This window comes from Lygodium microphyllum, chromosome 7 (assembly GCF_053477565.2).
Source record: "Lygodium microphyllum isolate KBCC chromosome 7, Lygodium_microphyllum_v1.1.10, whole genome shotgun sequence".
Taxonomy (NCBI): domain Eukaryota; kingdom Viridiplantae; phylum Streptophyta; class Polypodiopsida; order Schizaeales; family Lygodiaceae; genus Lygodium; species Lygodium microphyllum.
The window spans coordinates 60,139,109-60,153,081 of record NC_141141.1 but is presented as its reverse complement, the minus strand read 5'-3'; the positions used below and the strand labels follow the sequence as shown (position 1 = coordinate 60,153,081).

Here is a 13,973-nt window from a genome sequence, read left to right as displayed (position 1 = left end):
CTCTTTCCACAGCATTGGATGCTATCTAAGTAGGTCTCCTAAGCTCAATGTCACGAGGGTGATTACTAGCATCGTAAGAAGATTGCTAGTTGCTCGCTTATCTCCTAATTCTGTGCTCCTTGGCCAATGGCCATGGCTAGCTTGCTGGGCCATGGCATTCAATCTTTGTCTATTCGCGACATTGCTTGAGGTGCAGTGATGTCTCTTGGCTTCAGTGATGTAGGTGAAACCGGCGTGCGCACTCTAGAGAGATCATCGATTTCATCCTCTAAGATGGGCTCTGTGTCCTTTAAGTGTTCTTGGGCTTCTCTCACCCACTCCTTGACTTTATCTATGGCTTCGAGTTGGCGCTTCGGGTTGGGGTACTCCCCGACCTTGGCATTTCCTTTTTCTGAGTCTTCAAAGTGGATGTTTTTGCCTCTGCGACTGTGAATTTCTTCCCTAGGGGTAGGATCATAGCGCTCCCCGTTTTAAGCGTGACCTTTGCTTTGCTTTTCTTCTTTCTTCACCTACTACAACTCTTTTTTCCTATTGAGGTTGCATCTAGATTGCTAGACCCTGGTAGTGATATGCTGACATGCTGCCTTGTCTGTGCTTGGGTCATAACATGCAAAGGGATGGGTGTAGCCTCTCCGTCGAGTGTTTCAACTCTAAACAGCCCCACTGTGTACTGATGGCATGATCATCGAACTTGAGGATGGTTTCCGTCTAGGGCAATTTGCAAATAGGTGTGTGATTCCACACTGCGCATCTGAGGTCAGCATTTTCTCGGTTAGCTTGCTCCCTCTTGGGGCAGTGCAATGAAATGTGCCCCATGTGATGGGTGACCGCAAGTCAGCTCTTGGGTCTACCCTCATAGGCCTCTACTTCTACATCTGCCTAATGCGATCACTGGCACTGGGTTGATAGTCCATAAGGATTGGATTGCCCTCTTCATCGTATGAGGCGTAAGGGTTCACATATGCCTCTTCATCATTCGGCTCCTCCACATGTAGTGAATTGGAGAATCGCCAACGGGTGGTTACAAAAGGTCCGGGTGGCCTAGGTATGCTTATGGGGTTTATTTCCATCCTGGGGACGGCCGATTTTACATCATTAGGTGTTAAAAGAGCTAGTGGTGGGCCTCCCCTTTCAAAGAAGTTCGGTGGCGGACTCCCTAAGTACGGCTAGTTATAGGGCTGCGAGTATGGAAGTCTACAATGTATGGCATCATGATCAAATCTACCACAATTGGCGCAAGGTTTAGATCGAGGATCTTGACACTTTGCTGGGTGGTGGTTTCTGCCGCAATGCACACATTGGACATGTGGATGCGTAGGTCTCCTCACCATCTCTTGAAGTTTAGCGAGCTCCATCTTCATTTTTGCTAACTCTTGACTCTGGTCGACACTTTTCCCTTTATCTTGGGTGATTTGGGACTGACCGTTCGCTAGATGTTGTGACCCTTTTTGAGGGTCTAGCATTAGCTTCATCCTCTTGATTAGAGCTCACGGAGCTTCTCTCCTTGAGCTGGTCATCCACTTGTATGGCCTCTTCAAAGGCCCTTGCTAGTGTGTCTCTGTCTGCATACTCGAGTCCCTTGCCAAGGCCTTATAGAGTTTCTCATTGCATATTCCGCTAATAAATACTATGGAGACCACTCTCTCGGTGGGTCGTTCGTTAGTTGGGATTCTCTTATAGAGACTCCACACGAGAAAAACATAATCCTAATGTCATATTTGTATTTCTGCTACTTGACATTCATCAACCGGACTATGAGATTGTCGGAGTACCCAGCCTTAGAGAATCTCTTAATGAAAAGATTCTTGAGGTTGTTGAAGTTGTTGTGTTCCATTGTGTCCAAGCTCATGTACCATGTCCTACCCTTATTGCCAAGGTATAGGCCAAAAGCTTGCGAGCGCTGAGCAAGATTGGTGAGGCCGTTAGCCTCACAAACCTGCTCGAATTGCTCTACGAAACTATACGAGTCATTGCTCAGCTAAAATTTGTCTAGCTACTCTGCAATAGCAGGGATATTTCGCTCTTGAAGCCTTGGGTGACTCTTAATCTTGCAAGCAATGAGGTTGTTAAGTCTGTTGCACTCTACTTTGTTGATGTATTGTCAATGAGCCGCTTCGTCAGAAGTTCGCTCATCATTAAGTCTACCTCTAGTGCGCTCTCTCTCTCTCTCTCTTTGTGCATTCGGACTTGTTTGATTCCTATTCGCTAGAGGTAACACGCAATGGACTTTTCACATCTCTACGTCCTGCCACAATCTCCTAGTTTACTGCTATTGGTTGTAGGCTGCGATGCTTTTCAATGCCCTACGTAGTAATCTTCTCTCCTTCTCCAAGTCTGCAATGATTTCCTCTGATGGTCTACCATGGTGGTCCATCCGGGTTTGGAGTTACTCACCATTTGCTGGATTTCAATATGAAAATTTTGCAAGTCCAGTTTATCGCTTCCGTGAGTCACACTAGTTCCTACCATATCTGTGACCTCTTGCCCCACCAAGTTGTTGCTGTGGTTAGTCAGGTCGGAGTAGCATTGTGCCTCCAATGGAGTTAATCCTTCTATGCATCTCGCTCTCTATGTCAGGTCTCTCTCTTGGTCCTACAGATTGGAATTCTTAATGGCCCATCTAGGTTTGAGGATTGTCTCCTATTTGGTGGGTTCGTTCAAGGGGGCACACAACAAGTCTCAAGGGGTCTTGATCAAGGGCAATGTAGATATGAAGGAAGGGAGCTTCAATGGTATTATTTTTGGGTGTGTTTTTTTCTTTATTACAAACAAGCCTCAACTTATGTATACTTCAAATGTGTGTTCTTTTCGTACACTGTGCGAAATCAAGCTTAGTTTTGTTAAGTGCACTTCAAGGTCGAAAATAATTGTGGGGTGTGAATGCAGAATGACATATACAAGTCCCTCACTCCCTTGTACGTTCTCGGTCAAGTATGCTTCTAGGCTCAGTTGCTGGCCGCTCTCAGGGATCTCTAGGGTGTCTACGTCTTTCAGCTCGATCAAATCTTAATCGAGGGTCTACGGGGCGATTTGTGGCTCTAAGTAAGTTAGACAGCTAGCGAGTCAGTCAGTGTTGCTACTAGGTCTATGGGTCTCACTATGTGCTAGTTAGGGGCTCCACAACCGTCTAATGTGTATGAAAGACTACCGGGAGGTTTTCCTGCTACGAAAGATGCTCTGTATTGCCCTATGTACTAGATCAGTTAATTTTCACCATCCACCCTTGGTCCGATTTGACAAGGTTCGATTCTCAATGTTTGATTCCCAGAATGTCCGATTTTGGACATCCGATTCTCGTGAGTTCGATTGTCTGAATCAGACGAGTCACGTGTCCAATCAGACGGTGGACTGGATGGTGTTTGAATGGTCCAAGTGGTCCAAGAGTCTCATTCTGAAAATCAGGCTATGTCAGTCGCGTCTGATTTCGACGGAAGTGGTTCCAATCGATGCAAAAAATTGAATCAATGGCAACGGTTTTGGGCATGCTAGGCCCCACAAGCTTTCAAGAAGCAAGAATAGACAAGGGGCAAGGTTTGTATATACCTAATTCAACTAGAAAACACATGTACACGACGATTGATTTGTGCTTTGGCCCTAGACCCTCTCTTCTCTATTAAGCTCTCTCTCTCTCTCTCACTCACTGCAGAAGCTAAAAATGAGCCTTCCACCCCCCTTCCTTGGATCTTAACCATTTCTTCTAATGTCTGATGATTTTATTTCAATCTCTTGATCCTATCGTACTCTAAATGCAAAGAAAACCACAACTTAGGTACTGAAATGGTTTATCTTACATGCCTAATCATCAAAACCCCAAAATACTTAATTGCATTGAAAATTAAACTCCAAAATCTCCTACCTACATCAAGCATCAGCTCGAGGACGAAACCCTACTTTGACGCTTGATTTAAAGCATGCAAGTACTCAAACTTGCATTCGTTGTTCCTAGTAACGAAACCAAAATGCAATGGGAGCTCACGCTCAACCGCCAAGACCCACAGACTGCTTATTATTCAAGCGTTTCAAGTGAGCTCTAATCGCTATCTCTCACCTAGTCGACGCGTCTCCAATCCCATGGGTGTAGTGAGCTTACCTTAATGCTCAAGTGAGTAACATCCTTCCACAAGCACTCTGATAGCTCTACGATTCTGGTTACAAGCTCAATCAACCTTATGCCTCCTCTTTCAAGCTTCATTCTTCTTCGAGCTTCTCCACCATGGTCCCTTACCCTCACACACTTACTCCCTCACACTCACACTCCCTCTCTCCAGTACAAGTATACAACACAAGTAAAAATGAGAGAATAAGAGAGAAAGAAGAAGCTACTTTAGCCACACACCAAAGAATGAGCTTTTCATTCACTTTTTGAGTTTATATACAAGCCCTAAATTCTTTGGACACCCATCCCATTTTTTACATGACTGAGCATCTTACCAAGGTCCTCTTTCCCTATTCCCTTTTAATTGCCTTATCCCTTCACCTATGCTCGTCTAGATTTTACAATTTGCACAAAAGGAAGTCTAGCACTCTTTTACAAAATTTTGGTGACGCCCCTCATAAAAATATAATATTTACTTGCAAAAATTTTCACTTTGTGCACCACATAAAAATATCACCCAAACTCTCAACTATAGCAATAGGATAAGCCAACAAATACTTCAACTCATTGTAGCTTTGTTTTGGTATCTTTTTCAAAATTCAAAATCCAATCTAAATTACAATTGAAAGAGAGAAAAGACAATGAAAGAGTTTTTTTTTAATAACAAAAGTTACAAAAATATATATTTTTTTCTATTTTTTCACAAAAGAGAGAGACAAGACAAATAGAGATTTTTTTCCATTTTTTCACAAATCAAGAGCATGTTTTTTCTTTTCTTACAAAAGAGCAAATAAATATCGGTCAATTGGTAGGATGAGAGCATGGTGACCAAATGGTTTTGAGTTCAATTCTTACACTTAGTGCAATATGCTAGTAATAGGAATGAGAACAGGAGATTGGAACATGGGTTTAAGGTTAATTAAACAGGTGGCTTATCACTAGCGTAGCCACTTGATTGATACATTTGGAATTGAAGGATTGATGAGGGCAAGTATGATAAAGAAAGAAGTGAGAAGAAAAATAAGATAGAGAAATATGGATTTGAAATTGAAGGACCAATGAGAACAAGGATGACAAAGAAAGGAGTGAGAAGAAAGAGAAGGCAGAGCTAAAAATAGAAAGCATGCTTAGAAGATGCAGCACTACAAGCCAGTTCAAGTTTTGCCTAAAGGCACAAACTAGAAGCATTAAACCACATCCTCAAGTAAATCTATTCTTGAGGCGTGTAGAATTTTTAGAATGATTTTTTTGCCTCGGTACATTTCCCATGATTCATTTTTCTGATTTTGTTTGGCACTTCGGGACGTTGAGAAAGATTTGACCTTTCCGAATGTTACAAGCAAAAGCGTCAATTAGCTATAATTGATGGAAATATTGCCAAACATAAGCAAATATATTTATTGTTCAATAATCTGGAAAACAATTGTAAATCTATGGCAATTCCATTTGGTCAGCAGCTTGATTTCAGATGTATATATAAAGTACTTAATAGATAAATGTGAGTAGGACAGAAATGTTAGATAAGGATCTATTGTTTTGACTGGAGAGTTTATTTGGCAACTCAACCTAAAATATCATAGTTTATTTTTTGCATATGTTGTGCTGTAAAACAAACAGAACTATAGTAGTTTTTGTTGTTCATATCATAAGGATGAATAACTTTTCCTCTGAAAGATCAGGGATCACCGTGTTCTCTTGCAGTATCAAATGGAGCTTTCTTTTCCCACTCGATGATGGCTAGAAGACTGGAATTAGAGATTGCATATTCCCTGGCTGGAGAAGATTTCAAATTCCTGGTTTTTAACACCCTAACTTAAGTTTACCCATCAGTGTTGATCTGTAGACCTAATAAGAAAAGAGCACTAGTGGTACAAACTGCAAATATCAGGAATCCTGAGTATGGTTGCTGGTGGGCAATCAGCAATGCCTGAATTCTGCAGGGCCTGGAGGCACTATGGATTATGGATAAGAGCTGCAAGTTCCTGAATGGTAGATAGGAACATGCAATACAATTTTAAGTTTCTTATTTTGAAGAGCATGTTGTTGAGCTTGCTTTCCCTTGGGGTGGGCATGTTAGCATCACCTTCCAACGATCTTTTGAGAGCTCGAAGATGCTCCTTTTATTAGACCTCAGACAGGTTTGCAGAATTCAGATTTGGTGAGCTCTGACAAAGTTGACCAGACAGGCTTGACACATCAATTCATTTTCCTCCAACTAGTGAATCAACCTGACCTTTTGAGCATCAATTGCTGCTCCTTGTAGAAAGTCTTTGTTCTAAGAAAGAGCACAGTAGATATAATGGATCCTCCCACACAGACACCCGCCATAATGAAGAAACTTGAGCGAAAGCAATGAACACCACTGCAAGAAGATTCAGATGAGAAATGTTTAGACCCTAAGGATTGTTTAGCCGCTTCTACATCATAAAGATACCCTGTGATCTGCACAGAAAGTATGTATGAGCTTAAAGGACTGCAAATTGCTATCGTGTTGAATACTGCACCAAAACTTTTCAGGCCAAAAAGCTCAGATGCAGTCGAAGGCATCAATGACCACTGCGCACCATAGCATATTCCAACTAATATAGGTCCTACATAAAGAGCACCTGGGAAGGCAACTGCAATGATGATGTGCCCAATTGCCATTGCTGCAAGCGTAACAGATATAAACAGTGGCCTTGCTGTACCTCTGTACTGCAAGTGTAATTCTGATATATAGCCTCCTCCAAATCTTCCTAAAAAGTTCCATATGCTCCAGAGAGAAACGGAAGTATTAATTTCAGTATCAGTGTAGTTCAGTGAAGATCCCAACTGTCTCATGTTATTGATTGTTGTTAGCCCTGATCCCATACCACATGCCGACGCAAAAAACAAAAACCAAAAGTCCAGAGATGATACTGCCTGCAGCAGACTGAAGTTTTCACCTCGCTTAGGCTTGGCCTTGCCATGTACAGAATGGGATCTTGGAATCATATCATTTCTATGCAAAGGTTCAGTGAGTAAATCATCAGATGTGGGATTTTTACAGGTTGATAGATTAGCTTGATCAATCCACGAATTTTCTTGAGGTGACAGAGGCTCTTCCAGTATGCTGCTATCTTCAAATGTATCATGGCACTCATTTTGCTTGGTGGTGTCAAACAAGGCCTCCACCTCACCAGAGTGTGATCCTGATTCAGACTTTACCAATACCCAGAAAGGCAGTAGAAGCACTAAAATGATGCCCATGAGTATTATTATCCTCCATAGCCTGCTTACACTGATGCAATTCTGAAGTATTATTACAGCTAACAAGTAAGCTGAAAGAAGAATAAGAACAGCTGAGAACATGTTAAGTTTTTCTCTTTCATCCCTGGTTTCAACTACAGGCCATGGCCTGATGACAAATATGACCAAAATGCACATAGAGGGCACAAGCCAAGCCATCAACAAAGGAAAGTCTTCCGGTCTGTTTCCATAAACAACATAATAAAGCTGCACCAACATAGCCCCACTAAGTCCAAGGCATCCCTACATGAACGAAGCCTTCAATGAGAAACCAGCTAATTAGAAACATGAATACATGTAGAATTCAATATGCTGCACACTTGTTCTATATTGTTTAATTGCCAATGTTATATTTATTTTGTAACGTGCTAGAAGTTAACAATCACCTGTTTAAGTGAAACTAGGGTCACACATGGCACTTGAATGGTGCAATTTTTAACCTTGATGATTAAGTTTAAGTCAGTGCCTGCATTACAATTTCTATTTTTCCCACCCATATGAATGGCCAAAAAAGAAAACAAATACAAAGAGACGATAACTTTACGGTATATGTCATTTTTAAACACATATAATTTAACTTGAAAAATCAAGTACGGCTAACGAGTATAAATGCACAGCCCAGAGAGTGCAAATGGGGACGTGATACACAATGACAAGAAGTAGCTGTTTGTATTCAAAGAAAATATGCTTGTGAAGCAAAGAAACAGACTAAAAGGATCACATGCTTGCTGCCACTAATGGCGCCTTGTATATTAATATGTAAATATAGAGCTTGCAATTTTCAGATCCAAGGTTGTAATTATTGATTTCAGATGTTTATAATCTTTACAAGACAGTGGAACATATATGCTTTATTGTATTACTAAATATGTCAAACAAATATAGCCATTGTGAAAGAAAAGAGAGAAACACCAATTGAAATCAGGACTAGCATATTAAAAGCTCTTTCTCCCAGGACCCAGGTCCCTTCAGTAGTATTGCCACAATGTAGTCTCTTGCTGGTATCTTGATAGTGGAGGGTATCCTATGAAGATGCACTGCCACCACTTCAACCTTTGAGTCTCAAGACACTGTCCCAGGCCACCACATCTGCAAAGGGACCCAGGAGCAAAGTGCAGAGGAGGCACTTGAAACACTTCACAGAGAAACTATAACTTCACGACTAGAATGGAGACACCAAGTGTAATTGAGGACCAAAATATGTTGTTCATCTAGTTAAACTGCTCCAACAAACAAGTGGTGTACCACAAGACCAAGGGCGTGGTAGCATTTCTAAGCACCATTTGGATATGGTTCTATTAGCAGGTATAAGGCTAGGCTAGTTGCAAAAGGCTATGTTCAAACATATAGCATAGATTATGAAAAGACATTCACTCCAGTTGCTAGGATGTAACTGTTAAATATGTGATTACTTTGGCAGTAGCCAAAGGTTGGAGTTTATAGCAAATGGATGTGAAGAATGCCTTCTTGCACGATGAATTGCAAGAAGGGGTGTATATGGAGCAGCCAACAAGTTATGAGGATTTAGAGCATTCTGCATGTGTGCAAGTTAAAGAAGGTGCTCTATGGGTTGAAGCAAGCACCTAGAGCATGGTTTGACAAGATCGGAGAGTATCTTGTCAACATTGTCTTTTATGTTTCTGATGCTGATCACTCACTTACTTTATGTGAGAAAAGGAGATGCACGTTTGATCATCATAGTCATCTATGTGGATGACTTGATCATTACCAATCAACTGATTGGTTGTGCATGAGAAGGTAAGTCTCACCCTAAAATAGTAAGGCGGTCTTTTGTATTAGCATATCCAACACAAGTAGAGAAGCATGTAGTCAAGATGGAGAGTGCCCACAAAATGGCAATCTCTGATTAAGGCTCTCCCTAATCAGAGTTTATCCTCATGAAGGACTAAGTGCAAGATTGGAGACTTGGGAGTACCAATAGCTGGCAACTCTAGCATCGTTCCAAAGGTTGCCATCATGCACTTGAAGCAAGAAAAAGAATACCACCATTGCGGGGAGAAGAAAGAGATTGGGAGATAAGATGGCTGCATATGCAAAGGTAAAAGGGCCAAGATAAAGCAGTTTGCCAGCCCAAAATAGCATGTAGCTGCATTGGTGATGGGCTAAAAGTGGGAGAAGAAGCAATATAAATGGTGTTAAGCTATGAAAAATTAGGTCAAATTCATTCTCATATGGTCCTAGAAAAAAAAGTAGAAGGGTATTCAAATTAAAAAATGAAACTCCAAACATCTTGGCAAGACAATTGGTACAAAAAGTTCTATAAAAAGAAACGAAGGTGTGCCCACTCTCGTTTCTTTTTCAAAGAAAAGAATACTACATTAATGACACCTCAAAGGAATTGCCCCCAGGTTAAAAATGAAGTGCAAAGAAGGCCCTCTAAAGAGCAATTGAGTACATAAATATGATAGTTGAATGAACAATCAATCTAGTGGGCTATAGTGCAAGAATATATGAGGGGCTAGGTTAAAGAAGGTGTCAAAATTTCATGTCTACATCAATGCCTCTCTCCTCCTCCTCTCAAGACCACCTTGCAATCTCTTCCATTTCCACAAAGAATATGGATGAAATCTTAGAAAGAGTTTCTATAGTGGAAACATCCTAGAGGTCATTAGCACGGCTATGTCCCACAATCCAAATGCAATCAGCTCTTATCTGTGACAATGCCCCTAAGTCCACTATGCCCGTGAGTAATCTAGAGTTGGGATCTTGTTCAAATGCTGGCCAATGATGAGGAAAGAGTGGCTTCCCTTGAAATCCTCATAATGCCCCCAAAGTTGCAACCATAGTCTCTATTCTGTTGTGAAAGACCATCACGAGGGCTCTCCTCTTGTTTGCTCTATTGTGTTGTGAAAGACGATCCTAAGGACTCTCCTCCACACCTCTTGAGGTCTAGAAAAATCCCATAAACATTGCCTCCTAGTCTCTTACAACTTAGAATATCTCACACATGCCACTGGGGCTCAACCACAACCAAGTGTTAGCCTCAGTGCAAAGAAAGAGAAAGAAAATCAAAAGACGCAAGGCAAAACAGAAAAAGGCGGCCCAACAAAAAAATAGGAGAAAAAAGGCAAAAAGCCCAAGAGCAACTTTAAAAGTCCAGGGCAAGTGCAAAAAGAGAGAGGCACATGTTAAATATTAAAACGCGCCCTAAATTTTTGTAAAAGAGTGCCAGGCCCTCTCCTATGTAATTTGTAAAGGTAAACAGGGATGGGTGCACGAACAATGTAAATAGAAAGGGAATAGGGTAAAAGGACCTAGGCTAAAATGACCGATCATGTTAAAAAGGGGTGGGTGCCCGAGAAGGAGGTAGGGCATGTATAAAAGGCAAAAGTGAAAGAAGAAGCTCATTCTTGTGTATGGCCAAAACTAGCTCTTATTATTATTATTATTATTATTATTATTATTATTATTCTTATTCTTCTTCTTCTTTTTACTTGTGCTTGTATTTGTGCTTGAGAGAGGGAGTGTGAGGGAATGAGGGAGTGAGGGTGAGGGACCTTGGTGGAGAAGCTCTCCATCTTCTCCTCTCTTCTTTTTCTCTTCTGTTCTCTTCTCTTGTACGTAGCAATGGCTCATTTGTGTATTCAGTCAAGAGAGAACTTGAGAGAGAGAGAGAGAGAGCTATAGGGCAAGAGCACAGATTTGTCGCCAATTCGCATTCCCGCATCCCCGAGCCCCACAAGTATGCTCTAAGTGTCATTTGATACTAGTTGATCATAGTCATGGCCCTAGTTGCAATGTTAGAGTAGGCGCGAGGAGTATTCAATTGATTTTCTGTCCCCGGCTGCCTCACTCAGATACCGTCTGCGGCCTCGGACAATCCGAGTCACAATCCATTTAGACAACCACAAAACTGTCCGAGTCCAAGACTCATACTTGGACCTTGAACATCACTTGGACTCAGACAAGTTGGCCTTCGGCGGCCCAAGCATCACACTTGGACAAACATGCAACTCAGACTCGTATATCCAAGTCTACAACTCGGACACTGCAATACGAACAAGTAGACAAAGCAACATTTCTGGCACATCAAACCCATACCAAGACTGGTAGAGCCCGAATCCAAGCTAGGCGACACCCTTGTAGACCTCTAGACACATAGAATGGCTCATAGAACTGACAAACTCAAGAATCGCGACCTGATGGTCCAAAAACGACAATGGTCACCAACCATTAGTCGCTTATCCCGCTAGAGACCCGAATTAGCTAATTGAACCTGCTCTCTCTCAAACCACGCGTCTAGAACGCCGTAGAGACCACAACGGATCATCAAGAGTGGCCATTACCTATACGAAGAAGCTGTAATTAGCTATAACTGATTGGAAAGAGTATGATCTGTATTGCTTCCATTGAACTCGCACACCACATCACTTAAACACTTGGAGTGCATCACAAAAGCAAAAAGCCTAATTTTGCATAGTGCACATCGATAAGCACAACTCAATGTCTAAGTGCATGTAACATTGAGGATTGTTTTGAATAACAAGAAACTCACACAAGATAATATAAGTTAACGAACACTAGTAGGAGGAAACCCCCAGATGCTAGACGAGTGACCAAGAAAACCAATCACTGAAGACTGAGAGGCTTGAGTCATCGAGCCACTTAGAAAGTGGCAAAGACCGGCACGATTAGAAACACAGCTTTTCCCAATCTGATCAATGTGATTGGTACACTAGTTGCTTAGGAAACTACCGGCATGCCAAAAACTAGTACCAACCCTGGAGACAATGAACTTAACTTGGAGGATTCCCAATTGATATCCAACAACTTGTAAATCAGTATGACCTGTGGATCAAAATGGTGCATCACGGTAGAGTGGCCAAGGAGATCATAGCCGATCTCGAGGAAGAGAGAAAGTTGGCAAGAAAAGCATTGCAAATCATAGCTACCTACAACCAAGAGTAGTGAGCTCAGAAGCTAAGACAAGACATAGAAATGTGTGAGGTTCAACGCATCTTGGCTCTCGCCAACAAAACTAGGGCAGGACCAAATGCTGAGAGGGAGAGAGCGCTAGAGGTAGATCTTACCTTGAGCGAGCTTCTTACGAAGTGACTTTTAGATAATACGGCTGCAAAGGAGAGCAGAGCAACCCTAGTAACTACATTGCTATCGAGGCTAGGAATCACCCCAACTCTAAGAGCCAAACCAAGATACCTATAGTTGCTAAGTAACTCAACAAGTATAAGTTGACAATGACCATACAACTTCGTAGAGCAGTTTAAGCAAGTATGCGAGGCGAACGGCCTCACGGACCTTGCTGAACACACACAAGCTTTTGGACTTTGCCTAGGAGACAAAGGACGGCTTGGACGTAGTATACTAGCCTAGATAATGCCGAACGTACTAACGTAATAACTCCAACAACCTCATTTTCAAGTTGATAAATGTCAGTCAAAGGGACAAGGAGGATATCCGAGATTACATTACTCATGTGTGGAGTCTCTTTAAGAGAATCCCAGTGGCAAAACGACCTAACAAATTAGCGGTCTCCACCGTATTCATAAACGAAATCCGAAGCGAAGAGCTTTACAAGGCCTTGGTGAACAACTCGAATTTGCAAAGGGGCGTGTTAGCTAGGGTCTTCGAAGAAGCCATATGTATGGACGACCTGCTCAAGGACAGAAGTTCAAGAGCCACAACTCGAGATGGCACTGCCTCTAGATCCTCAGAGAGAGCTACGGCCATTAGCGAAAGATCCAATCAGAGCGCACATGGCAAGGGAAAGAGTATCGGTTAGAACCAGAAGTTGGCGGACATGAAGTTGAAGTTGGCTAAGCTTCAAGAGATGATGAGAAGGCCCACACGACCGCAATATGTGCATTGCAAACAACGGAGTGCCTAGATCCTAAATCAAGACTATGTGCTAGCTACGGTAGGTTTGGCTACGATGTAATGAATTGTAGATTACCGAGATGATTTCCATACCCACAACCATATAATCAGCCGTATTACCTAGGAATAGGCTACCAAACTTCGGAAGGGGAACTCCATTAGCTCTCCCAACAGCCGACGCCTCAAAACCAGCCATCCCTAGAATGGACATCAACCCTACAAGGTTACATAGACCACCTGGACCCATTGTGACCCATCAACCGAGCAACACTCCAATACATTACGTAGAGGAGAAGAAATAGAGGTCTAGGAGAACAGAACCAAGAATCCATCGCATGCTAAGACTTGTGGTCACCCAGGGCATATCTCATCTCGTTGCCCCGACAGGGAGCAAGCCAATCGAGACAAAGAGGACCTAAGATGTCCAAAGTGCATGATCACACACTTGTATGCTAAGTGTCCTAGGCAGAGAACCTCCACTAGTTTAGCAATCATACCATCTGTACCATTGGGGTTATTCAAGTTGAGACACTTGATGGTAAGGCCACACCAATCCCGTTGAATGTCATGACTCAGCACAAACCAAGCAAGCCCGTGTTTCATTACCCGGACCCAATAACCTTGACGTAGCTTCAATAGGGAAGAAGAGACGTTGCAGAAGGAGAAAAGAGGCTGAAGTGAAGGTTACACTCAAGATAGACAGTACCATCACATTACCCAAGGGGAAGCAAGTCATGAATGCAAGAGCGGAAGC

The 13,973-nt window shown here is 42.2% G+C and overlaps 1 protein-coding gene across 1 annotated transcript in view; it reads right to left on the bottom strand.

Annotated features, from left to right (window-relative positions):
* Positions 1-5,520: 5,520 nt before the first annotated feature.
* Positions 5,521-13,973, bottom strand: part of LOC148033499 (protein NUCLEAR FUSION DEFECTIVE 4-like) — a 43,960-nt gene continuing 35,507 nt past the window's right edge. Inside the window, exon 2 of the mRNA XM_087681443.1 lies at positions 5,521-7,606. Coding sequence (XP_087537569.1) covers positions 6,320-7,606 — 1,287 coding nt within the window. The 3' untranslated portion in view covers positions 5,521-6,319. The remainder of the gene's footprint in view (positions 7,607-13,973) is intronic.